General features: G+C 55.9%; 2 protein-coding genes across 5 annotated transcripts in view; both read right to left on the bottom strand.

Moving 5' to 3' along the window:
- Window positions 1-9,787, bottom strand: part of SLC12A5 (solute carrier family 12 member 5) — a 38,603-nt gene extending 28,816 nt beyond the window's left edge. Inside the window, exon 1 of one of the 4 annotated variants that reach the window (XM_021078314.1) lies at window positions 9,580-9,787. In XM_021078314.1, the coding sequence (XP_020933973.1) occupies window positions 9,580-9,700 (121 nt within the window). In that variant the 5' untranslated portion in view covers window positions 9,701-9,787. Of the gene's footprint in view, window positions 1-2,207; window positions 2,655-9,579 lie in introns of those variants that run through there. The other 3 variants (XM_021078315.1, XM_005672980.3, XM_021078316.1) reach the window with 3 other exon arrangements.
- MMP9 (matrix metallopeptidase 9) lies at window positions 15,077-22,169 on the bottom strand. Its single transcript, NM_001038004.1, is given in 13 exon segments — window positions 15,077-15,370; window positions 16,706-16,809; window positions 16,901-17,051; window positions 17,393-17,532; window positions 17,640-17,925; window positions 18,876-19,031; window positions 19,145-19,321; window positions 19,721-19,894; window positions 20,101-20,274; window positions 20,363-20,491; window positions 20,783-20,931; window positions 21,307-21,539; window positions 22,035-22,169. Coding segments are annotated over 13 exon segments (2,127 nt in total). The 3' UTR covers window positions 15,077-15,251.

Raw genomic sequence — 23,186 nt, 5'->3', positions numbered from 1 at the left:
GGCGAGCGGCGCGGGCTGAGGAGCGTCCCCTGGGGGCCTGGGGCCAGGCCTGGGGGAATCCCTGAGCCAGATTTGGGGACTAGGGGAGGCGTCAGACCCCAAGAGAAAAAGGAGACCTGGGGTCCGGAGACAATATTTTGTGCTCTTTAGTTAAGAGGAGCTTCTTACTCTGGTCATTCCTCCCACCCGAGGTCAGCACCCAAGTCCTCACCTACATTTCCAAGAACCTAAGTTCAGAGATGCCAGTGGGTTTTGGTCTGATGGCCCCCGTCCCTCAAGCCCAGTAGGTCCTTGGAGCCCCCTACCACCATCTCCAGGCACCACTGGGAGGCCTTCTTTCTTTCTCTGGAACCCAAAACACCTGACCCAGGTCCTGGAGCCTTATGTATAGAGAGAAAGTCTCTAGATGAGCCTGCTACCCGCAGAGTCTAGAAAACTTATGGGGAGGGGGTAGACTGAAGGGAGTTCCTAAGTTTGACTCATGCTCCACACGCATAGATGCCTGTTGTCTAGGCCACCTGAGACCCCGTGGAAACCCCATGGCCTAGTAAGGCCCCATTGTCCCGGTAGAGAAAGCAGAGGCTGGGGGATTGAACCATCCCCTGTGTCTGGGGGAGCAGAGCTCCCCTCTTCAGAGTGGAGACATCCGAAGGGGTTCCTGGGTGAAAACGACCCCCCTTCATTCCCTGAGAACCGCGTCGGGATGCCTGGCCCTGCTGCAGACTCGACTTTGCGAAACCCCCTCCCTCCCGCAGCCTAAGCCTGCTGTGGAGGGTGGCGGCTGCAGAGTGAGGTAACCCCAGGGTCATTGGGGAGATGGACGCGCTAGCCAGCCAGTAGTTTTCTACCCCTTTTCAGCCTCGGGGAGGAAGAAGGGGTATCACACAAAAGATCGGGGACCCTGGTGTCCACCGCCTTCCCAAGCGGCCTCTTTGCTCTTACTTGGACCTAGGATCTGGAGGACTTCAAGTCGAGGCCGCCAGACCCTGGAAGGCCCTACTCTTTCAGCCTTTAGGGCCCTTGGGCCATCCCTAGGGGGAGGTCTGCAGGAGTCTCGGCCCAGAGGGTCAAGCAGTGCCCAGGGGAGCGTTTGAAGGCACTGAGCGCAGACAGAGCAGGAGGCGCGCTAGTGCGCAAGGGACGCAGCGCCGTTGGAGGGTGGGGGGTGGGGGCGGCTGACAGCCGTGATGGATGGCTGAGACCGCTGGGGGGCGGCGGGGGGCCTGGGAGCCCGAGGGGGTGGCTGGCCCCAAAGACCTCGGAGCCGTGATACCGCGGAGGAGGGCGGGGGAGAGCGGGAGCAGCGAAAAGACTCGCTCCAAGCCCCTCTGCTCCTGGTGAATCTCCGCACCCACCGCAGCGCGTCTGCAGTGTCCGCGCCACGGCGCTGAGGATTCTTTCGCTGGGACCCCATTCCTGAGGCCTCACTCGGGAAGCTAGCAGAGCCGACTAGAAAGACTCCCCTCTGCCCCGCCCTGGAAACCTCACTGCTATCCCAGGGTACCCAGAGGAAGGGGAAAGAGGGAAGAAAGGAGGGTGCTCTTGTCTCCCCGTCCTGAATAGGAACCCACGGGCACGCGAGAGGGAGAGGGGGATTCCGGAAAGTAGTGCTGAAAAATCCTTGGAGGAGGTACGCTTCAGTCTGGGGTGGGATCTCGGGCAGCTTTAGGGAAGGAGGCCTGGACTGCACCAAGTGACCCCTTAAGGAGACACCGCAGCTCGGACGGGGGCTGTCATGTGGCTCCAACCCCCATAAGCACCTTCCCCCCACCTTTCAGCTTGAAGTCTCAAAGCGAGGGGACTGCAGTAGACTGTGCCCCCCCCCCCGCAACCCCCGCGCCGGCGGTCCGCGCTCTGCGCCAGGACGCCGGGGTCCCTTCTCGGGGAAAGGAGTCATCCCGCCCGTCGAGCTCCACGTCAGCCCATTTCGCTCTTCCAACCTCTTCCCATCGCCTCCCCTGCTTAGCTAACCCTGTCTGTCCCCAGGTGGTGGGCAACGGCAGCCCCTAGCCCTGTCCCCCCGGCGCGGCGCGCATTCCAGCACCTCGGACAGCGCCTGGCGCATTCCAATGGAGCTGGGCTCCAGGCCGCCCTGAGCGCCCACCGCCACCGTCAATCCCGGCCTCTTCTCTGAAGGAGGCGGCCCCCGCTCTGTCTCTAACCCCGGAGCTGCCTCCTCTCCTCGTCTCCCCGGGACAGCTGCTTACCAGGGTTGGCTCCCCCATCGCCGTCCTCGCAGTCCGTCAGGTTGTTTAGCATGGTGGCGGCGCGGCGCCGGGCCCGGGGATGGCTGCGCCGCCTCGCCCGCGCCCCTCTGCCCGCCTGCGCCGCTCTCTCGCTCGCTCTAGCTCTCTCTCGCTCTCCGCTCCACGGAGGAAGAAGCTGCAGTGCCCGCCCGCCCGGCGCACACACACTCGCACACGGACACACGCTCACACCCGCGCGCGCCCCCTCTCAGCGGCGGCGCTGCTCACCTCATCCCGTATGCAGGAGGCGTGAGCCACTGGCGGGGTTGGGGGGGAAGCGCGGGAGGGAGGAAGAAGAGGGGACGACGCGGGGCGGGCAGAGCGCGCCTGGAGGCCCCTTGCACGCAAACTGGGGGCTTGCATGGGTGGGAGGGAGAGGGTGCTGCGGGGGACAGGGGCCTCGCCTCCCTTGAGCAGACGCAGCTCCGCCCGCCCCCCCCCCCCACTCTCCGGCGCAGGCGGGGCCGGCACGTGGGCAGGTGCCATCCCGCGCCCTAAAAATAACGGCAGGGAACTAGGTCGCGGCCGCGGGGAGGCGGCCCCGCAGCGGCTGCCTGGCCGGGGGTCTGGGGTGACCCCTAGAGGGAAGATGAGAGGAACTGAGGCGGCAGGGGTAGGGCGCCATGGAATATGGGTCCCTGGAGAGCCTGTCTGCAAAGCTGGAGAGGCCAGCCCTGAAGAACGGTGGAGAATCAGACCCTCTCTCATAATCGGCATTCAGAAGGTTGGAGCTAGGGATGTGTGGAGGCCAGAAGCTTTAACTGAAGCGCTGTGCTGCCCCCAGGGGGTTCAGGGTCACTGGGCTGAACTGTCTGGCTCATCCCGTCTTAAAATGGGAGGCATGAATCTGAGGAGTTGCAGTCAACCCTTTCCTTTCATTGTGCTTAGACTGTTAAAAGTCTTAGCATCTCACCCCTGAGCCAAATCACTGGAGGCCAAAGACAAGGACCCTATGACTGTAGAATGACCCTGGAAAGAAGAGGTGGTGAGGAAGAGAGAAGGCAGCAGTGAGGTTCTAGGGAATGCTGACGCCCCGCGGGGGATGGTGCAGCCTCAAGGGAGGGCAGGCCAGTGGGAGGCTGGCCAGGAGCAGGGTGGGGGAGGGGGGAATGAGGCCGCCTGTCGGTTTGGGACCAGATTTTCTCCTGGGGCTGGAGTGTCTAATCCCCTAATCCAGGATTGCTGAGGATTCCAGAGCTGACATGCTCTCTGTGTCGCCCCCACCACCACCACCACCCAACACCGGTCCCCTAGAAGCTTGATTGTTCCAGGACTCCTCAGCACCTCTAGAATCCAGGCTTGGGCCAGTGGTAGAGAGATCTCAGAAAGTGGCATCAGAGGTTTGGACCCTTTGAGTCCCTGGAAGATCTTAACATCCAAGGGGGGCGGGGGGGCGCAGATTAAGGGGGAATGATTTTCAGACTCACCCTAGCTCCCAGCTCTAGCCCGCTAAGTTCCAGGAGACTTCCAAGGCTGGAGAGGGTCATGCCATTCATCTTAGCTAGTGTGCAGCTTTCATTTTACAGGTAAGAACGGCTAAGGCCCAAAGAGGACACAGCCTGTGCACACAGTGCCAGTGAATGGCAGGACTTGGTCTAGAATCGTTTCCTTTATTCCAGTTTAGGATTCTTTTGCTAATTTGGAATAAACTATAACCTCTTTTTAAATGGACCCTGTCTCCAATAAATGGGGCAGAGATGCAGTCGTATCCAAACTGCTCAGCAGCCTCTGATCCTTGGCTACTAAGAGCAGAACAAGGATGGGGTGGGAGATGACTTTTCTCCTGTTCCTTGTGCCCAGGCTTCAGAAGTGCAGGACTGGGATGGCCCCTCAGCTTGCATTTGGAGGTGGGCCCAGAAGACCTTCAAGGGTCCTTACCAAAAAACAAACAAACAAACAAACAAACAAAAAAAACACGTAACTGGAGAGCCCCTCCTAGGACTTAAATTTTCAGGACCATAGACAGGGCCTGCTGCTCAGATTCAGACTGGGTCAACCAGGGAGTCTTCAGCAGCTGACTGAAAGGGGCTTCTGAAGGATCCACCGGTAAAATACCCCTGCATGCTGGCTTTTGTGGACGCTGGAAAGACTCTTTAGAGTGGAGAGCTATTCAGACAAGGGAATTGGTCTTCTTGGCTTTCCCAGAGAGAAAACCATTTAAAAAAAAAAATGTGTGTGATGAGTTTGGGTTGGTGACACGGGTTAAAAGGGTTGCAGGTGAGTAGGCCAGTGTTCAAGAATTTTCTAAGCACTCCACTCCACACACTACCAGCAGCAGCAGCAGCATTATGTTTCCTGCTACTCTATAGAGCCAGGTAACGTAGTAAAACGTATAGAGTGTTTGAGAAGTGCTGTGAAATAAATGCAGAGCTTTTTCAGCAACCCCAGGCCTGGGATGATTGCCTAGAGGTATTTCCCTCCATTGGTGGTCCAGAGCCCTGGCCACTCTGGGACTGAGCCCACCCAAAAGAAACACCTAGATCCTAAGGTGAAGGCAGGAGTGATCCCTCAGCAGACCTCCTCTCTCCCAAGGCACCTGGGATTCAGGAGAAAGTGGTGCTGTCCCATCCTCTGCCCCCAGACTCTGTGTATTCCTGGGCAAAACTGAGCTCCTCCCGGGGCCTCGGTGTCTCTATCTGTAAAAGGGAAGCGTTAGACTGCATAGTCCATGGGCCTGCTTCCCACGCTGAAATCTCTCAGCCTTCTCCCCATTTATCTCAGACTATAGCCAGGGATCTCTGTCTGAGAAGCTAGGACCAGGCGAGGAGACAGCCCCAAGGGGAGACCTCAGCCCTTGACTCACAGCCCCCACCTCTCAAGCATACTGATCCCCATTCTGGCCTTGGGCCAACCCTCTGCAGTGAGGCACTCAGAAAACACATTGCAGGCACCTCCTGCCCTGCCAGCCTGGCCTTGGCCAGTAAGGTGACTCCTAGCTCTGAGCCCCAGGAACATGGCTGCCAGCTTAGCGCCCCATCCCCACCCAGAGCCCTAGAAGGATCTAGGGCCGGGGGAATCCTCTCATTAAAGCATCATGAGATGCAGAGCTGGGAGGGTCTTATTTCCAAACTCTGAGTCTCTAAATTTCAGCTCCCCTCCCACCTTATGCTTCTTGGAGAGAGAAAAAGGTCAGGGAAGCTGCCTCTTAAGTATCAGGATTTGGGAACCAGAAGGATCTTAATAAGTTATCTTTTACCACTCATTTATGGGGAAATTGGAGTCTAGAAGTGGAATGATACACATTTTCTTCATACGGTGAACTTGTGGTGACCGGGGACTAGAGTCTCACTCCCTGACCTCCAGCCCAGGGCCCCAGCCACTGAATCAGGACAAGGAGCTGTTTGGAAGAAAGTGCAGCCACCTGACTGGGTCCTCTTTCCATGAAAGACAGGCATAGTGTTTCTCCTATGGCTCAATCCCTATCCATCCTTGTCTCTGTATCATTACCCCCATGACCTAACTGCCCCGCCCAGCTCTGGTCTCTGAGACCAAGGCCCTGAAGTCCCTTCTTGACTCTTTCCTCCCCAACCCCCAGGCCCTGTCCTCCAGACCCAAAACCGCTGCAGTGAATTGATGAGTCCAGCACACAGCACACCCCACACACACAGGGCTCAACACAGAGCTTGTCAACCACCATTGTCTCCGTGGTAACTGGGGGCTTAATTAACAGGCTGCAGCCCTATCACAATGGCACTGGCACCCCAACAGCCCCCCATTCCTCTATAGATTCAGCCCATCTTCCTTCTTTCTCAATCTGGACCCCCTTCTTACTGTAACCACCCCCATCCCCACCCCACCTGGAGAGCTGATGCCCACAGATCGCTCTGGTTCATTGAGAAAAAGGGAGGGGAGATGAGGAGGATGAGAGGGAGAAGGAGAGGGAGCAGCCAGTCACCATGGCAACTACAGCCCCGTTCATAACCAGTTTGTTGCCATGGAGATTCCCAGGGCTCACCTTGGGCTGAGGTTCTGGGCAGTGAGGTTCTGAGTCCTGGCGAGACGAGTGGGCGACTGGAGAACTCTTTGGATAGGCTGGAGATCTCCAGATCAGATATTTATACCAATAATTCAGGGTCCATCTTCCCAATTTACAGACACAGAGACTGAAACATGAGGCTTGGGTATGGGGGAGGTAGGGGACATCCCCCTTCTAGATCATCAACGAAACTGAGCATTTTTATGTCTAGAAAGACCCTCTGGTAGCTTCCTGTTGAATTTCTTTATACTACAGATGGGGAAATTGAGGCCCAGAGAGGGAAAGCAGTGTGCCTACCACAGAGCCGGAGTTAGAGTGTGGATAGGCTGCATCGTGGTCTTGCTCCAAACCTTAGCATAAACTGGCTCCCTCTCACTCATGGGGACACATACCAACTCCTCTTAGTCTTAACCAGGCCCAGCACTCTTCCCAGTGCCCTGTCTTCCTCCATGAGAAACTGAGGCAGAGCAGGGAGTGGTACAGAGGGATGGGGGAGTAGCTCAGAGTTGTAACAGTGGGTGCCAGGCCTGCCTCTTTCCAGGCAAGTCACCATCGATTTCCCCGTGGTACAGATGAGGCAGTTGAGGCATGTGGACTGCAGCCAGGGTTAGTGGCAGATTTAAAGATAAGCTTCTGATTTGCTGCTTTTCCTCTCCCCTGTAAGTCGTATTCCCACCTAGAGCTGATCTCTGGCAGTGGGAAGCACCACCACGGGCAAATTCCACTCCCTGGGTCTAGAATGAAAGACAACACTCTTGACATACAAAACCTCCCCCCAACCCTTCCCCTACCTTCCACATCCTTCCACCTCTCCCCAAGGGCCTGAGTGAGGACAAGAGGTGGGAGAGCATCCCCCTGGGCCAGAACACTGGTACAAGAACGGCTGTGGGAAAGACACCACCAGACCTTGTGTCCCCCTAGAGAGTCCTCGTCCATGTCCCATTTAGTGATCTACCAAGGAGGGGGTGCTAGAGGCTGTCTCAGGGCCTAAGAGGTTAAAAATCCCAAATTACCCTCAAGGGAGAACTTAAATTCATGGCACACAGGTACCCACCCCACAGACAGACACTGAAATATACACATCAACATACCAATCAGCACACTGGCATACAGTGACACATAAGCACTGACTCACTGGCTGGCCCACAGGTCAACAGAGCTAGCGTGGGATGCTCCTCCTTCAAGACACTCAAAGACACACATACACACACACACACCGCCTCTGCCAGAAGCCCACAGCAGATTCACATCCAACTTGTACACACACCTGCACACCCGACAGTGGGAGCTGGATTGTACTTCACTCTGCAGGAGCTTGGATATGGGAATGGGAAGACCTTGAGATAAGAGAGAGCCATCTTATTCCCAGGCCAGGGGATGGATAATGGCAGGAGAGAAGGCAGGCGTGGGGGAAGTAGGACCCCACAGCCAGGAGGTGGGAACCTACCCCTCTGACCTAATGATCAGTAAGCACCTAGTAAGTGCTAGGCTGTGGGCCTGGAACTCAGAAAACAAAGATAAAAAGATATGGCCCTTGCCCTTGAGATGTAGGAGACACACAAGTAAATAACTTCCATCCACTGGGACATGTGCTGTAATGGTGCAGTGGGCAGGCAGAAGAGGGATGTCTGCCTCTGCCTGGGAGCAAGAGAAAGCGAAAAAGGTTTTTTTCAGAAGAGGTTAAATGAGCTATAACACACAGCATGAGGACTTTCTCCGATGGATGGAGGTGGGCAGAAGAATGTGGACAGGTACATGAGAAGCAGATGACGGGAGAGTTTGAGTGACAGACTAAAGGGTTTGGCAGTTTATCTTACAGGTGATGAGGGCTGGGGGTGGCTTGCAAACAGGATTGGAGGCAGGCAGACCAGTGAGGAGGCTGTGGTCACAGCTGCGTGAGAGATGATGGAAGTTTGGACCAGGGTGATGGTGACAGGAGGAGAGATGTGGGCAGATTCAGGATAAGGTTTGAAGGTGGAGTGGCTGAGACATGAGGAACAATCAGATCTGGTGGTAGGAGGAAAGAAGGGGTTGAGGATGGCTCCTAGAGTTCTGACTTTTAAATCTGTAAGGCTGTAAGGACATTCCTGAAAGTGATTAAAGGGCAGATTATGGGAAAGATGAAGAAAGAAAAGAGCCCTAAAATTCCTAGTGACCACGTCCAGGAGGTGGCTGGTTCACGGGACTGGAGCCTTCCAGAAATCTAGGCCTCAGTTCAGTCATCTGCCCAAAGAGGAGGTTTGCCAAAGTTTGAAACCCCTAAAGGGTTTTTGGTGCTCAGTTTTGCTGGAATCGGGGTGAGCTCACCTGCGGCTCAGCAGCGACCCCTGGAGGCCTGGGGAGGCTCTTTCTCCTCCCTGCTCTGGGGCCATTTGGAGCCGATTCTCCACGTTCCTTCCAGACCTGAGGGGCCCAGAGTCAGGGAGGGGAACCCCTGACAGGTGGCCCTTGCGGAGAAAACTGTGTGTGCATCCAGGATGCTAATTCTTCACCGAAGGCTAGAAGGATCCTTTCCCTCCTCTCTCTTCTGTACCCTGTATGTAACTTCCATGACGTGACCACTGCCCTGGGCCCTCCAGGAAGACGCCCCTAATCCATTACTCTAGTGCTGGCACCACCCACTGCTTGTGGAGCAGGAGTAGAGGGAGCTGAGTCCCAAAAGGTCGGGACTGGAGTCGCCAAAGGAGCCTCCCAGGATCTAGCTGTCTGGGGTCCAAACTTCTCTTTTCTCCCGTCTCCTTCCCGGGATTCCCCAGGCGCTGGCAGCGACGCCTCCCGGGTGGCTGAGGACTGAAGGATCCGCCAGGCACCAATGACCCGGCGACCCAGCGGAACTCATTTTTCCTGCTGCCCGCCACTCTACCCCTATACTGCTGGCCCAACCCCTTCTGTGGTCCCGCCCTTTTCTACCCCCAAACCCAAGCTGGTCCTGCCTCGTCCCATTGGCTCTGGACCCACCCACACGGCCCTCCCTTTTCCTGGTTCCACCTTCTCCCTCTCTGGTCCCGCCTCCTATCCGATGTGACCCCGCCCCTTTACTGCCCTCCGGCCCAGCCCCCTAGGTCTTAGCCCCTACATCACAAGATCCTCCCCTTCAACTCTAGCCCCACCCTCTTCTCTGTGTCCCCGCCCACCGCTATTCTGGCCCCTCCCTTCATCATTTCCCCTCCACCAGCCTTACCCCACTTTCCTAGGTCCCAACTCGCTCTCCTTTCTCCGGCCCTCGGCTGGGACCCTACCCCACCCCGCCATGGCCCCGCCCCTCCCTACAAGACCTGCCCACCAAGGGGGGCCCCCCCACTCCCCTCCATAGCCCCGCCCCCATATCGGTAGGCCCCGCCCCCCTGCGGCCTCTACCTTTGGCGTCTTCCCCAGAGAGGTGGCGGAGACCGGCTGCTGGATGCCGTTGGGACTCCGGGTCAGAGGTCCCGGCAGGGCCCGCGGGTGGCAGTGAAGTGACAGTGAACCTGCGGCTCATGGTGCGGAAAGGGGCCGGGCGGCCGCGGAACGGGCCCAGATTGCACAAGTGGCCGCAGCCCGGCTCCTGAAGGCTGAAAGAGCGGATTCCCCCTCCACGCCGGCCGCCCCCCGCCGGCCGCGGCGCCGCGCAGGGTCCTAGTGCCCGCTGTGCTGAGGCTCTGTATCTCATCACTTAGCTCTGAGGCCCTGGACTCTCAATTCCACTGGAACCGCTTGAGGATCCCCCTCGCTGCTGAGAGCTTTCCCTGTACCAGGGACCCCAGCATGTGGCTCCTGGAACCGGCGCTCCTCTGCTGGGGTCTCCTAAACATCTGGGTTTCATTCACACTCATTCATTCAGCACATCTTGACAGCTCACCTGTGTTTCAGGCATTGGTGCTAGGCTCTGGGGATACAGCACTGGATGAGACCCACTGGCTTCCTTCCCTCGTGTGGCTTAAGTCCTAATGTGTGAGAGGAGAGAGATGATAAGTGAGCAAACGCATAAACAAGATAATTTGAGATTGTTGTATATGTTAAGAAGAAAAGGTGAGGAGTTCCCATCGTGGCGCAGTGGTTAACGAATCCGACTAGGAACCATGAGGTTGCAGGTTCAGTCCCTGCCCTTGCTCAGTGGGTTAACGATCCGGCGTTGCCATGAGCTGTGGTGTAGGTTGCAAACGCGGCTCAAATCCCACGTTGCTGTGGCTCTGGCGTAGGCCTGCGGCTACAGCTCCAATTAGACCCCTAGCTTGGGAACCTCCATATGCTGCGAGAGCAGCCCAAGAAATGGCAAAAAGACAAGAAGAAGAAGAAGAAGAAGAAGAGGAAGGAGGAGGGGAAGGAGGGGAGGAAGAGGAGGAAGAAGAGGAAGAAGAGGAGGCCCAGGGATAATGAGTAGAGGGAAGAACTGCTTTAGGGCATGGTCTGAGAAGACCTCTCAGAAGATGGAATATTTAACCTGAGACTTCACTAATGAGAAGGAGCCAATTAAGCAGAGATGTGGGGGAAGAGCTCTCTTGAAGAGAAAATAGCAAGTGCAAAGGCCCCGGGGTGAAAAGAGGCCTGGATGGTTTAGGGAGCAGCAAGAAGGCCAGTGTGTCTGGAACAGTGAGCGAAAAGCGTGGTGGTGAGGAGATGAGGGAGGAGAAGAAGGCAGATCCTAAGGCTTCAGGGAGGCATCTGGATTCTTTCCTAATCTACCAGGGAACCCGTGAGAAGTTTTTGAGTCGGGAAAATGAAGTAATCTGACTTATATGTTAACGGGGTCACTCTGGCTGCTGGGTGAAAACTCAACTAAGGGCAGGCGTAGAGGCTGAGAGTCTGATGAGGAGGTTTCTGCAGACCCCCAGGTAAGAGGTACTGTTAGCTGGGCTAGGATGGTGGCAGTCATCTGATTCCAGATACATTTTGGAAGTAGAACCTACAGGGCCTGCTGCTGGATTGGACGTTGCATGTAATGGAAAGAGGCCTCAAGGAGGATCCTGGAAAATCTCATGCATTGCTGGTGGGAATATAGATGGGCAGAACCGCTTTGGAAAATTGTTTGGTCACATCTGCTAAAGTTGAACTTACACATACCTGTCTAGCCAGCAATTCCACTCCAAGGTATATGCCTGTAAAATACTGTTTAACTAACGTGAAAATAGTCACAGTCTATCTTTAAGGAGTTCCAGTTGTGGCTCAGTGGTAACAAACCCAACTAGTGTCCATGAGGATGAGGGTTCCATCCCTGGCCTTGCTGTCTGGGTTAAGGATCCAGCGTTGCTGTGGCCATGGTGTAGGCCAGCAGCTGCAACTCCAATTCGACCCCTAGCCTGGGAACGTCTGTATGCTTCTGGGGTAGCCCTTAAAAAGCAAAAAAAAAAAAAATGTATCTTTAAGCTGTTATAAATGATGATAGTAACTCTTGGGATGAAGAGGCAGTGATTACAAGAGGGCATGCGGGGGTTTTTAGGATGCCGGTGATGTTTTGTTTCTTGATCTGGATGCTGGTTACAGTTGTGTTCAGTTTGTGAAACTATATTGTAATGTACACTTGTGATGGGCTGACCTGTCTGTATGTTTGTTGCATTGGAGCAGTGGTTCTCAAGTGGGGGGCAGTGTGGCCCATCAGGGAACATTTGGCAATACTCAGAGACATTTTAGTTTGTCACAACTGGAAGGAGGATGATACTGGCATCTGGTGGGTAGAGGCCACTTGTGCCATCTGCCTTTTGCACCAAGACCAAAACTGCCTGGCTCTAAGCCACAGATTCACCATCACCTCCCTGCACTCCCCACTTCCAGTTAGGATCCATGATCAACAGACCCTGAATGGGTCTCGCATCTGTCCTTGGACCCCACTACCTCCGGGAGGAAGACATCAACCATTCTACAATGGGAGTTCCCTTGGTGGCACAGAGGGTTAAAGATCTGGCATTATCACTGCTGGGACTCGGGTTGGAGCTGTGGCACAGATTTGATCCCTGGCCCCAGAACTTCCCAGTGCCACAAGTGCAACCAAAAACTAAATCCTAAATAATATGGAGAGTCCCCCCCTGCCCAGTGAAGAATTATCTGGTCCAGATTGCCAAGAGTGCTCAGGTTGAGAAACCCTGTACCAGAATGAAGCATTTAACAGATCCCTAGATTTGAGGACTGGTCAGGTTTTAAGCTTGATTGAGGGCAGATGATGTCCTTTAGTAAAGGTGGTGACAACCGACAGCAGAGGGTGTTTAGAAGGTGGAGCGGCACCTAAGGACCGTGCGGAGTCGGCAGTTGAACCCCTGAGTCTGGCGCTCAGGGGAGAGGTGAAGGCTGAGGATATAAATTTCTGAGTCTTTAGCAGAGAGAGAGGCTATTTAAAGCTGCGGGGCGAGACGAGATCACAGGGAATGAGTGGACACAGAGAAGACGTCCAAGGATCGAGCACAAGGGCACGCCATCATTTGAGGGTTGGAAAGTGGGGGATCCAGCCGGGGAGACACGAGGAAACCCAGGAGGAAGGGGTGACCCAGAGACCAAGCGAAGACAAATTTCAGGAGGAAGGGCATTATTGGTTGTATCAAACAAGCCAAGAAATGGTATAGAATGAGCACCAAGAAGTACCCATTTTGTCCGGCCACAGGAGGATCCCGGGTGGCTTTGAAGGGACGGTTTCAGGGGAGGAGTGGTGAGGGAGCCCAGCTGGGAGTAACGAGGAGCGGATGGAAATTGAGGACGTGGAGACAGTGAGCAGAGACCATACTTTGGGGAAGTTCTCCTGTGGGTGGGAGTGGGAAGTAAAGAAATGGAACAGAATCTAGAGACTGGGGCCCACAGGGGTTTTATTTTTTTCACTGTTTTTAATTTTTTGGCCACCCCTCGGCATATGGAGTTCCTCCTGGGCCAGGGATCAGATTTGAGCCATAGTCGTGACCTAAGCCGCAGCTGCAGCAACACAGGATCCTTAAACTGCTGTGCCAGCAGGGGATCAAACCTGGGTCCCAGGGCCCAAGAGGCTGCCAATACTGCTGCACCACAGCGGGAACTCCCCCACAGGGTGGTGGTGGTGGTGGTGGTTGTATTTTTAGGGCCGAACCTGCGGCATATGGAAGTTCCCAGGCTAGGGGTCTAATTGGAGCTGCAGTTGCCAGCCTACACCACAGCCGTAGCAATGTGGCATCCAGGCCGTGTCTGCAGCCTACACCACAGCTCAAGGCCACACTAGATCCCCAACCCACTGAGCGGGGTCAAGAATCAAACCAGCATCCCCATGGATACTCGTCGGATCCGTTTGCACTGAGCCACAATGGGAACTCCCTAAACAAGCCATATTAAGGAGCGTTTGTATGCCAGTGGGAGTGGGTCGCTCCTGATGGAGAACTGGGTTAGGGGAGAGGGGCACCGCCCACAGGAAGCTCAGGAGGACGTTCTCTGAACACCCTCCCTCTTGGCCCCAGGTGTGCAAGATGATCAAAGCTGACCAAGCCCATCCCCTCCACTCACCTGCCCCAACACTTCAGTCAGGTCCCTCTGCCCTCCACTTCCACCTTCGCTCATCTAGCCCAGACCACCAATCCTACCTCCGCCATTCCTGAATCCTCTCTGCTAAAACGCTAGAGTGCTGAGCCCTTTCTGGTTCCCCCAAATACCCCCTCGCTTTTTCTCTTCTCCCAGCATTTGCCCAAAGATCTCCCACTCCACCCCTGCTGTCACCACTCGCCAGCTAGGGGACTTCAGGTGGGCTGTGTAATTCTGTGCTGCAGTTACCTGCTTTGTAAAAGGCAGGGGGTGGCGTCCTTGTAATAGTCATAGTACCTCTAAGGTAAAAGCAGAACCTGTCTCATAGGGTCGCTTTAACGACTGGCTGGGTTAACATGCATCAGGTCCATGCCCAGCGTACAGCTGGTGCTGTACTAGTGGCAGTTCCTCTCATCATGTATCTAATCCATATTTTATTTTATTTTATTTTATTTTATTTTTTGGGCTCACCCTTGGAAGTTCCAGGACCAGGGATCAAAACTACGCCACAGCCGTGACCCAAGCCACTGCAGTGATAACGCCAGATTCCTAACCCACTGAGCCACCAGGGAACGTCTATAATCCTTATTTTATTTATCCACTGCCTTACTTCTGTGCACTTAGGTCGCTGCCAGTTGCTCGCTCTATGAACAATGCTGCAATCCACATCCTTCTGGGTGTTGTTTTGTGCACACGTGGGTGAGGGTTAGGGAGTAGGAACACTTTTAGGTTTAATGGTTCTTGGTAAATTACTCTCTAGGAAGCGAGTCCTCCTTGCACAGGAAGAAACTTGCTCATCCTCTCAGATTCAGTTCAAGTTCAGATGTCATCTTGGCTGGGAAATGTTTCCTGATTTCAACCACAACATGCAGAAAATCGCTCTCTCTTTCACTCTCTCTCTCTCTGACACACACACACTCACACACACCATTATTCTAGAACAAAGGGTCATACACTGTACACTCTCCGAGTGGGACCCCACCCCACCAGCCACAGAATCAGCACCCATGTAACTAAGCTGGACTCTCTGGGGATGGAGCCCTGAGTCTGTACTTTAAGCAAGCTTTGTGGGCTCTCTCGTACCCCCGAAAGTTTGAGGCCCACTGAGAGGTCCTTAAGGACAGAAACATGGTCCAAGTCATGTCTCTATCCCCAGCGCCCAGCACAGGGCCTGGATCCACGTAAGGGCGCAATGAATGTTTGATGAATAATAAGCTGGCCACTTCCTCAGCTAGAAAATAGAAATAATTGAAAACAGGAATATTTCCTCATTGAAAACAGGAATAATAGGAAGGATTGAATGTCACTGCTCATGAAGTGCTGAGAACACCACCTGGCACATGGCGTGCACTCGGCTGGTCATGTACACGCGTGATGTGTGCGTACATACATACATCTGCTCCTCGAGGTTAAAGAATCCAAGTTTATTCCAAAAGTTCCAGCAAAAAGGAAGGTGGGAAGAGAGGGCCCAGCCCACCTCCCCTTCTCCTTGTCCTCCGGTTTGGATCCGGCAGGCCGGCTCATTCCTTATCAGGATGGCCCCCTTGAGGACCCCCCACTGCAGTGCTGAAGCAGGACGAGGAGCCCTAGTCCTCGGGGCACTTCAGGAGGTCGAAGGTCACGTAGCCCACATAGTCCACCTGATTCACCTCGTTCCGGGAACTCACACGCCAGAAGAAGCGGGCCTGGCAGAAGTAAGCTTTCTCTGCAGGGGAGAGGCAGGCCCAAGAGAGGTGAATCCATCCCTCCCACATACACGTGCAGAAACAGGAGCAGGATCTCTGCAGTGATCCCTTCTGCCCTTCTGAGATCTTTCCCAGGTTTTCATTGGACACCTCTTCCCTCCTCCCCTCCCCCCCATCCCCGGAGATGCTGGAGGGCACAGACCTCCAGGTCCAAAGCAGTGACACAGAGCCTGGCACACAGGCGATGCTCAGAAAAGTCATTCAACAAGTCCATGCATTCACCCGACAAATACTTATCATGCCAAACACTGTCAGAGGCACTGGGGGTACAGCCGAGGAAAAATGCAGGCATGATCTCAGTCCTTTTGGTGCTTACACTCGAGTGAGGTAAGACAGATGGTCAACAAGCAAATGCGGAAATAAATGAGATTCAACAGAGAAAGCTATACGGGAAATAAAAGTGAGCGAATAGATAATGAGGGTTAGAGAAAGCCTCTCTGAAGAGGTGGCCTTAGTGCTGAGACCTGAAGGATGAGCAGGAGGCAGCCCAGTGACAATCTGGAGGAAAAAACGTTCCAGGCAGAGAGAACAACTGGCACAAAGGCCCTAAGCTGGGAATGACCTTGATGTGTTCAAAGAGCAGCCAGAGGCTGGTGTGAGTGGAGCAGAGCGAAAGGAATGACAGAAGTAGTGGGAGGGGATGGGGAGGAGGGGTTAGATCAGGTCATGTTAGTTTCTTTGACCTTGGCATGGGTCTAGAGTCACCCCCAAAACCATTGCCCTCCACTCCCAGCCCCTCCCTACTCCCAGAGAATATAGTAGACGTATCAGACAACCAGGATGGCTTAGAGGAGGGTGTTTGCAAAGGAGGTGATGAAAAGTGCCTGTATTGGGGGTAGAGTCAACAAACCTTGTCAGCTGATTGGATGTGAGCCGTGAGGAGAAAGCAAGCGTAACTCCAGCTCCCACCTCCATTCTACAGGTGGGGAAACAGGCTCCACGAGGAGCAGGGACTTGCCCAAAGACACACAGCTATAAATTGTCTTATTTATCACTGTATCCCCAGTGGCAGCACAGTGCCTGGTACATTATAGTCACCTGATAAATATTGCCTAATAAAAGAAATCGTCTCCATGCAAACCAGGTGTCCTGTACTGCTGGGGAGACAGGAATCTGGGTCCTAGTTCTGGTTGTGCCCCTGTGTCCCTGGATGATCTGATAAGATCCCTGCCTCATAAGGAACTCGTCTGTGCTGGGGTATTGGCTTCAACCTCCGCTGGCTTTTTCTTTCTCAAGCCTGCCCTGGGAGGTGTCTCGGGAGCGATCCTGCCCTGACCCTCGTACTCAGCCCTCACCTTGGTACTGGAAGATGTCGTGTGTGTTCAAGGGCACCCCGGGGAACATCTGGTCCACACGGGTGGCGCTCCGGGAATCCACCTTCTGCGTCTTCACGTCGAACCTGCAGGACCCCAGGGAGGAGACAGGTGCTGAGCCGGCGGGCAGGGGGTGGCGCCTGGGCTCCCCCTGCCGGCGGTCCCCGGGACTCTCACCTCCAGAAGTTCTGCTGGCTGAACAGCAGCACCTTACCCGCCTCGCGCGGGAGGGCCCCTGTGACGCGGGCCACCTCCGGGCCCAGGCCCAACTTATCCAGACGCCTCGGGCCTAGTACCGACGCGCCTGTGTACACCCACACTTGGCGTCCTGCAGGAGAGAAGGGTCACATCGGTCCCGGGGGCAGGGAGTGGGCATACATTTTTCTTGAATGTCAAGAGAGAGAACCCAACGAGGCCTTTCCGCGCCCGGCGTGCCCTCAGTCTCTGTGCCCAAGAAGCAGCGCCGCTCGGTGGGTGAAACTGTGCAAGGGTGTGGTGAGGAAGGCTGAAATTCAGCCCCTGCTAAATTTGCTAAACTGTATCTACCAGAAGGGGGCGCCTTTTTCTAATTCGCAAGAGAAGTGTTATGGATTATCCTCGGTCTCTCGGTCCTCCTAGGTTGGGGGTCGGGGAGGGGATGGACCAGCGGGGGAGAATGAGGAAACTAACCAGAGAAGAAGAAAATCTTCTTGCTGAGCGGCTCCTCAAAGGCAGAGTCCAGCTTGTGGGGAAGCGCAGGCCACCTGTCCTTGATAAGGAAGGGGCCCTGCACCCGATGTTCCTTGCCCTCAGAGAGTCGCCAGTACTTCCTGGGGACATGAAAAGGGAATGGCGGGGCGCTGAACCTTGAACAGAAGACCAGGGGGCCGGGAGACACAGGCAGGTCCCACCTCCAAGCCCAGCCTTGCCCCCTCACCCATCCTTGAAGAAATGTAGGCGATTCCGGATCTCCGCGATGGCATCGAAGATGTCCACATTGCAGATGTCCTCCCCTGGCCCCAAGGACACCGTAGGGGCTGCAGAAGGGCCAGCAGTGGGAGGACCCGTGGGGCCAGCTGAAGGAGGGCCTGTGGGGCCAGCAGTGGAGCGCTCAGAGGGGCGGGTAGTGGGAGGCCCGGTGACGCAGACCGTGGGGGGAACGGTGGATTGGGGTTCAGCTGTGGTGGTGGTTGGAGGCCGGGGTTCAGGTTTAGGGCGAGAACCTAAAAAGACACGAGACATGAGACACCCCCTGTTCCCACACATCCCGGTGTCTCTGGAATAGCTGCTCCCCCAAAGCCTCCCAAGCACTCACATTTTATTTTATTTTACTTTTCACTCCTCATTTTAGATGCTGGAGCCTGCCTTCCCCCAGCCCCGGACAGGCAGCTTCCTTTCACACACTCACCCCCACCCCCAGGCTGGTGGGAGAGAAGTCTTTTTTGAGCTCTCAAATGGAGTGCCAAACCTAGTGCCAGGAGTTTTATAAACTCACATTAGCTTGTTTGATCTTCAGGGGGAAAAAAACCCTGTGAAGATTATTATCTCCATTTTTTTTTAAATACTAATGATAAATTATGATTTAAAAAATCGTCAAACATATGATGCTTACTATATGCCAGGCATTATTCTAACTTAGGGAAACGTCCTAACAACCCCATGAGGCAGGTATTAGCCCCGCTTTACAGATGAGGAAGTTAAGGGGTGAAGTAACAAGTCCAAGGTCATCTAGCCAGGAAGCGGCTGCACTGGCTTTTTTTTTTTTTTTTTTTCCCCTCCCCTGGGCAGATGGAGTGCCTGGGCCAGGGATCAGATCCAAGCTGTAGCTGTGACCTAAGCTGCAGTTGTGACAACACCAGATCCTTAACCCACTGTGCCAAGGTGGGGATTGAACCTGAGTCCCAGCGCTCCCAAGATGCCTCAGATCCCATAGCACCACTGCAGAAACTCCACGGACTGGCTTTTGAACCTATGTCCATCACACTCTAGAGCCTGGGCTCTTATCACCATCTCCAAGCACTGACCTGACAGCATTTGTACCCATTGGCACTGGGGTCTCTTGCAGATAGATGTTGGGGTCGTAACTTTTTCCTCCTCCCTTTCTCAGGGTACTGGGGGCTGACAGAACCCAGCCTTTCCCTCTGCTCCCTCCATCCCTGCCCCACACTCTCACCATACAGATACTGGATGCCCCGCACATCGTCCTCATGCAGGGGGTGCTCCTCAGTGAAGCTGTACATGGGGTACATGAGCGCCTCTGGCACGGTTGAGTGATCTAAGCCCAATGCATGGCCAAACTCGTGCGCCGCCACAAGGAACAGGCTGTAGCCTGGACGAAAGAGGGAGCCTGAGAGGTAAGCCCTGGGCCAAGCCCCCATCCCCGGCCATCCCTCCTGGACGCCTCTGCCCTGGCCGAGGCTTCAGCCTCAGAACCCTGCCCACCTTGGTCTGGGCAGAAGCCCCACTTCTTGTCCTTGTCGAAGTTCGAGGTGGTGGCACACCAGAGGTGCCCATCACTGCGGCCCTCTCTGGTGCAGGCCGAGTACTCCTTGCCCAGGAAGGTGAAGGGGAAGACGCACAGGTCCCCCGCCGAGTTGCCTCCCGTCACCGTCGAGTCAGCTGGAGAGACCCAGAGCCCCCCAGGTTAAGCCAAAGGGACGGGTCCAAAAAGGAGCCAGAGTTGGGCCAATCGAGGAGCAAGAGAATCTTGGAGGCCCATTTTAAAAGCCTAGGGGGCGTTGTGGGGCACAGCTGAGACGGGGCTAGGCTGATGGGCGGGGCCTGGGGCTGGAGACCCATGGAGAGGCTGCCAGCTGGGCTAAAAGGCCAAGCTTCCGCGGACGCGGCGGCAGCAATTGGAAGGCAGAGGGAGGAGCTATGGCGATGGCGGGCAGAGTCAAGGTGATCCCGAGGGCCGATGAGGAGTGGAACGACAAACCGATGGGTGGAAGAGCCATGCTCGGGGACCAACGCGAAAATAGGGAGCGGGGCTGAATCAGGTAGGCGGGGCAGAGGTACCTCGGGTAGGGCAGAAGCCATAAAGCTTGTCCTGGTCGTAGTTGGCGGTGGTGCCGCACCAGCGGTAGCCGTCTGAGCGGCCGTCGGTGGTGCAGGAGGAGTAGGAGCGGCCCTCGAAGGTGAATGGAAACACGCAGGGCTTGCCGTCCGCGTTACCGTCCCGAGTGAAGAGTCCTGGGAGGCCCACACGATTACCCCGAAGTGCCCCGAGTTTATCGACCCACAAACCACCTGCGTACTGCGCCCCTCCTCGCCTCCGTTCACAAATGCGGAAACTGGGCCCAGAGAACGGGGTAGTGATTTGCAAGCCACACAGCACTAGTGGCCTAGCTGGGATTAAAACCCAGCGTCCTGGGTCCGCGAGAGGGGTAGGCACTCACTCTCGCTAGGGCAGAAGCCAAACTGGCGGTCGGTGTCATAGTCGGCCGTGGTGCTGCACCAGAGCATGTCGTCGGAGCGGCCGTCCGTGGTGCAGGCGGAATAGGAGCGGCCCTCGAAGGTGAAGGGGAAGTGGCAGGCTGCGCCTTTTGCGTTTCCGAAGTAGGTCGGAACCACTACAGCAAAGAGGGAGAGGGGTCAGGGAGACTGGTGGTGCGCCTGAAAGAAGAAGGGAATGGGGGCTAGGGCGGCTCGGGAACTCACCGACGCCTTTGCCCAGAGACCACAACTCTTCATCGTCGAAGTGGGCGTCTCCTTGAATGCCCGGGCCAGGAGGGAAGGCGTGTGCCAGGAGCCCGTCCTTCCCATCGAAGGGATACCCATCTCCGTGCTCTGAAGACGCAGGTGGAGAAGAGAGTTAGCCGCGTGTAGTTGCGCAGGTTGTGCGCTGCCCAAGGGCGCTGGGCCGAGTGCGGGCTGAAATCCCGACCACGGGCCGCGGAGACTTGCGTCCCAGCGCTGCGCGGTGTTAGGCGGGAGGGGGTGCCATAGGGCGAGAGGCAGCCAGGACTGCGGAGACAGGCACGGGAAGTCCAGTTCAGGGCCCTCTCTACTCTTTCCGTGGTCCTCCGTCCCCTGTCCCCGTCGCAGACCCTCCTGGCTTTCCCTTTCTCGCGATCTCACCCTTAACACCAAACTGGATAACGATGTCGGCGTTGGGGCCGTATACGCGAGTGAAATTGAGCGGCGTCACCTCGCTCCAGAGCGCGAAGGCGCGGGCAAAGGCGTCGTCAATCACATCGCGCGGCAAGTCTTCCGAGTAGTTTTGGATCCTGCGGGGGAAAGGCACGTTAGAGGTCAGAAGTGAGGGGCGGGAGCCGGGGCACCGCAGACACCCCATGTCTCAGCGACTTAAGATGGGCAACGATCCCTACGCTCCACGCTTTCGTCTGTAAAGGACTTTCAGACGTATTTTTCTCCTTGTACATTCACAGCGGCCCTGGCAGGAGGACTCAAAATGCGGGGTCCATTTCCCCGACGAGGAAACGGAGGCTCAGAGGTGGAGCCGCTCGCCCCAGGCGGCGCATTTAGGGAAACCTAGGGATTGGCCTAGGACCGGACGTGTTCACCGCCGGGCGGCGCGCGGGACCGGCCTCTCCCCTCTCCCTGCCAAGCCCCGTTCTCCCGCAGCGGGCCGGGTTGCGCACCAGTAGGTGATGTCGTGGTGGTGCCACTTGAGGTCGCCCTCAAAGGTCTGGAATTTGCCCAGGTCCGGGACGCCGCAGCGCGGGGCACGCATGGCATTCAGGGTGGTGGTGTCCAGCTCGCCAGTCTGCGGCAGGGACAGGCGCTGCTGGAGAAGCTTTAGAGCCGGTTCCAGGGACTGCTTTCTGTCGGTCATCTCGGCCACTTGAGTGTAGCCATAGCGGTACAGATATTCCTGTGGATGGACGGGCGGAGACATCCCAGAGCCCTGAGCCGTTTCTCTGCTCCCTGGGCCAGGACTCTATCCCTCCAGGCTCTCGGGGACCAGAAACACAGGCACGGTATCCAGGACTTGGTACCCGGGGTACCAGTGCCTGTGCCCACTGGGGACCCTCGCCTCCCTGTAGACATTCTCAGCACCTTTCTACCTCCATGCCCCTGGCCATGCCTACTTCAGGGCCCCCTAGGATTTACCCCTGTTCACCCCTAGCCCATGCCCATCCCAAACTCCTCCAGTGCCCTGTCACCACTGCCCATCTAGGAAACCCTCATTAGCCCATTCCTGGGAATCACTGCCTAGAGGCTCCCTGTGCCTGATCCTGGACACCTCTGTTCTCTGGACATGCCCATTACCCACCAACATGCCCTAAAGTGTCTCCTCAGAGACACCAAGCCCTTGCTGGGTCTCTTGGCCAGTCCTTCCCAACCCTAGCCTGGGGCGGGTGCATACCTCTGCCAGCTGCCTGTCGCTGAGATTGGTTCGTAGGTCTCCCGGGAAGACCACAAAGGTGGGCTGGCGTGGTTTGGGGGCGGCAGAGCAGCCCAGCACCAGGAGCACCAGGACCAAGGGCTGCCAGGGGCTCATCGTGAGGGTAGCAGTGTCTGACTGCAGCTGCCCTTGTGGGGGCTTTAAAGAGGCACTGTCACTGAATCAGTGACCCCGCCCCTCCCCGCCAGGCTTAGGGGAGAGCTGACTCAGGGGATGCGGAGTGAGTGTGTGTGTTAGTGTGTGTGTGTGTGTGTGTGTGTGTGTGTGTGTGTGTGTGTGTTGGGCAGTCCGAGCATGAGAAGGCAAAGAAAGGGCTTACACCACCTCCTTTTCCCCCCACCCTGCCCACAGTCCCCATTGCCGAGTCAGGCAGGACCCCAGACCCACAGGAAACCACAGGCCCATAGGGGAAGGATTGGGTTTTGCAAACTGCAGAGCTTGTAAGAACTGCATGAAAGGGAAGGCGGGGAGGCAAGGCTGGAGGGCTTGAGCTTCATCTGACGGCCCCAGGTGGTCAGCCCAAGGGAGAGGCATGGAAGAGTCCCTGTGGGCCTCTTTCTGAACCTAATGATCCCCCTTCCTGATCAGACCCCCTCCATCTGAGGGCCCCTCCCCACACTCCCAGGCTCTGTCCTCTCTACTCCCAGGAAGCCATCCTTGACTCAGCTTCCTCTCCCTGCGCCACCTGGGGCAGAAGGACTGGGCTCTGCTGGGCAGGACCTGGGGAATTTCATGGGGACAACCCCCGTTCATCAACAGGCTGAGCCCTTCAGGATAGTAAAGGGGGAGTTTGTGGCGTCTGGAAGCCAACAGACATGGCTCCAGTGTCTTGGGCAAATGTCACCACTTAGAGTTTGTTTCCTCAGCTGGGGAGAAAAGAAAAGGACCCTTTGTCCTTAAATTGATGTGAAGATAAAATGAGATCAGACACATCAAATACTTAGTACCATGTATGTTGCAAGTATTCTAGAAATGGCTGTGATCGCTTTTAATTGTCTGGGCCAAGGTCATGATTCTGACTTGGAATCAGGAGACCGGAGTCTTGGATTCTAATATGCTGTGTGACCTAGAGTAAATGCCTTAACCTCTCTGGGCTTTGGACTCTTGAACTGC

This window comes from Sus scrofa, chromosome 17 (genome assembly GCF_000003025.6).
Source record: "Sus scrofa isolate TJ Tabasco breed Duroc chromosome 17, Sscrofa11.1, whole genome shotgun sequence".
Taxonomy (NCBI): domain Eukaryota; kingdom Metazoa; phylum Chordata; class Mammalia; order Artiodactyla; family Suidae; genus Sus; species Sus scrofa.
Note: the sequence above shows the minus strand (reverse complement) of the source record. Positions and strands in the feature narration are given on the sequence as shown.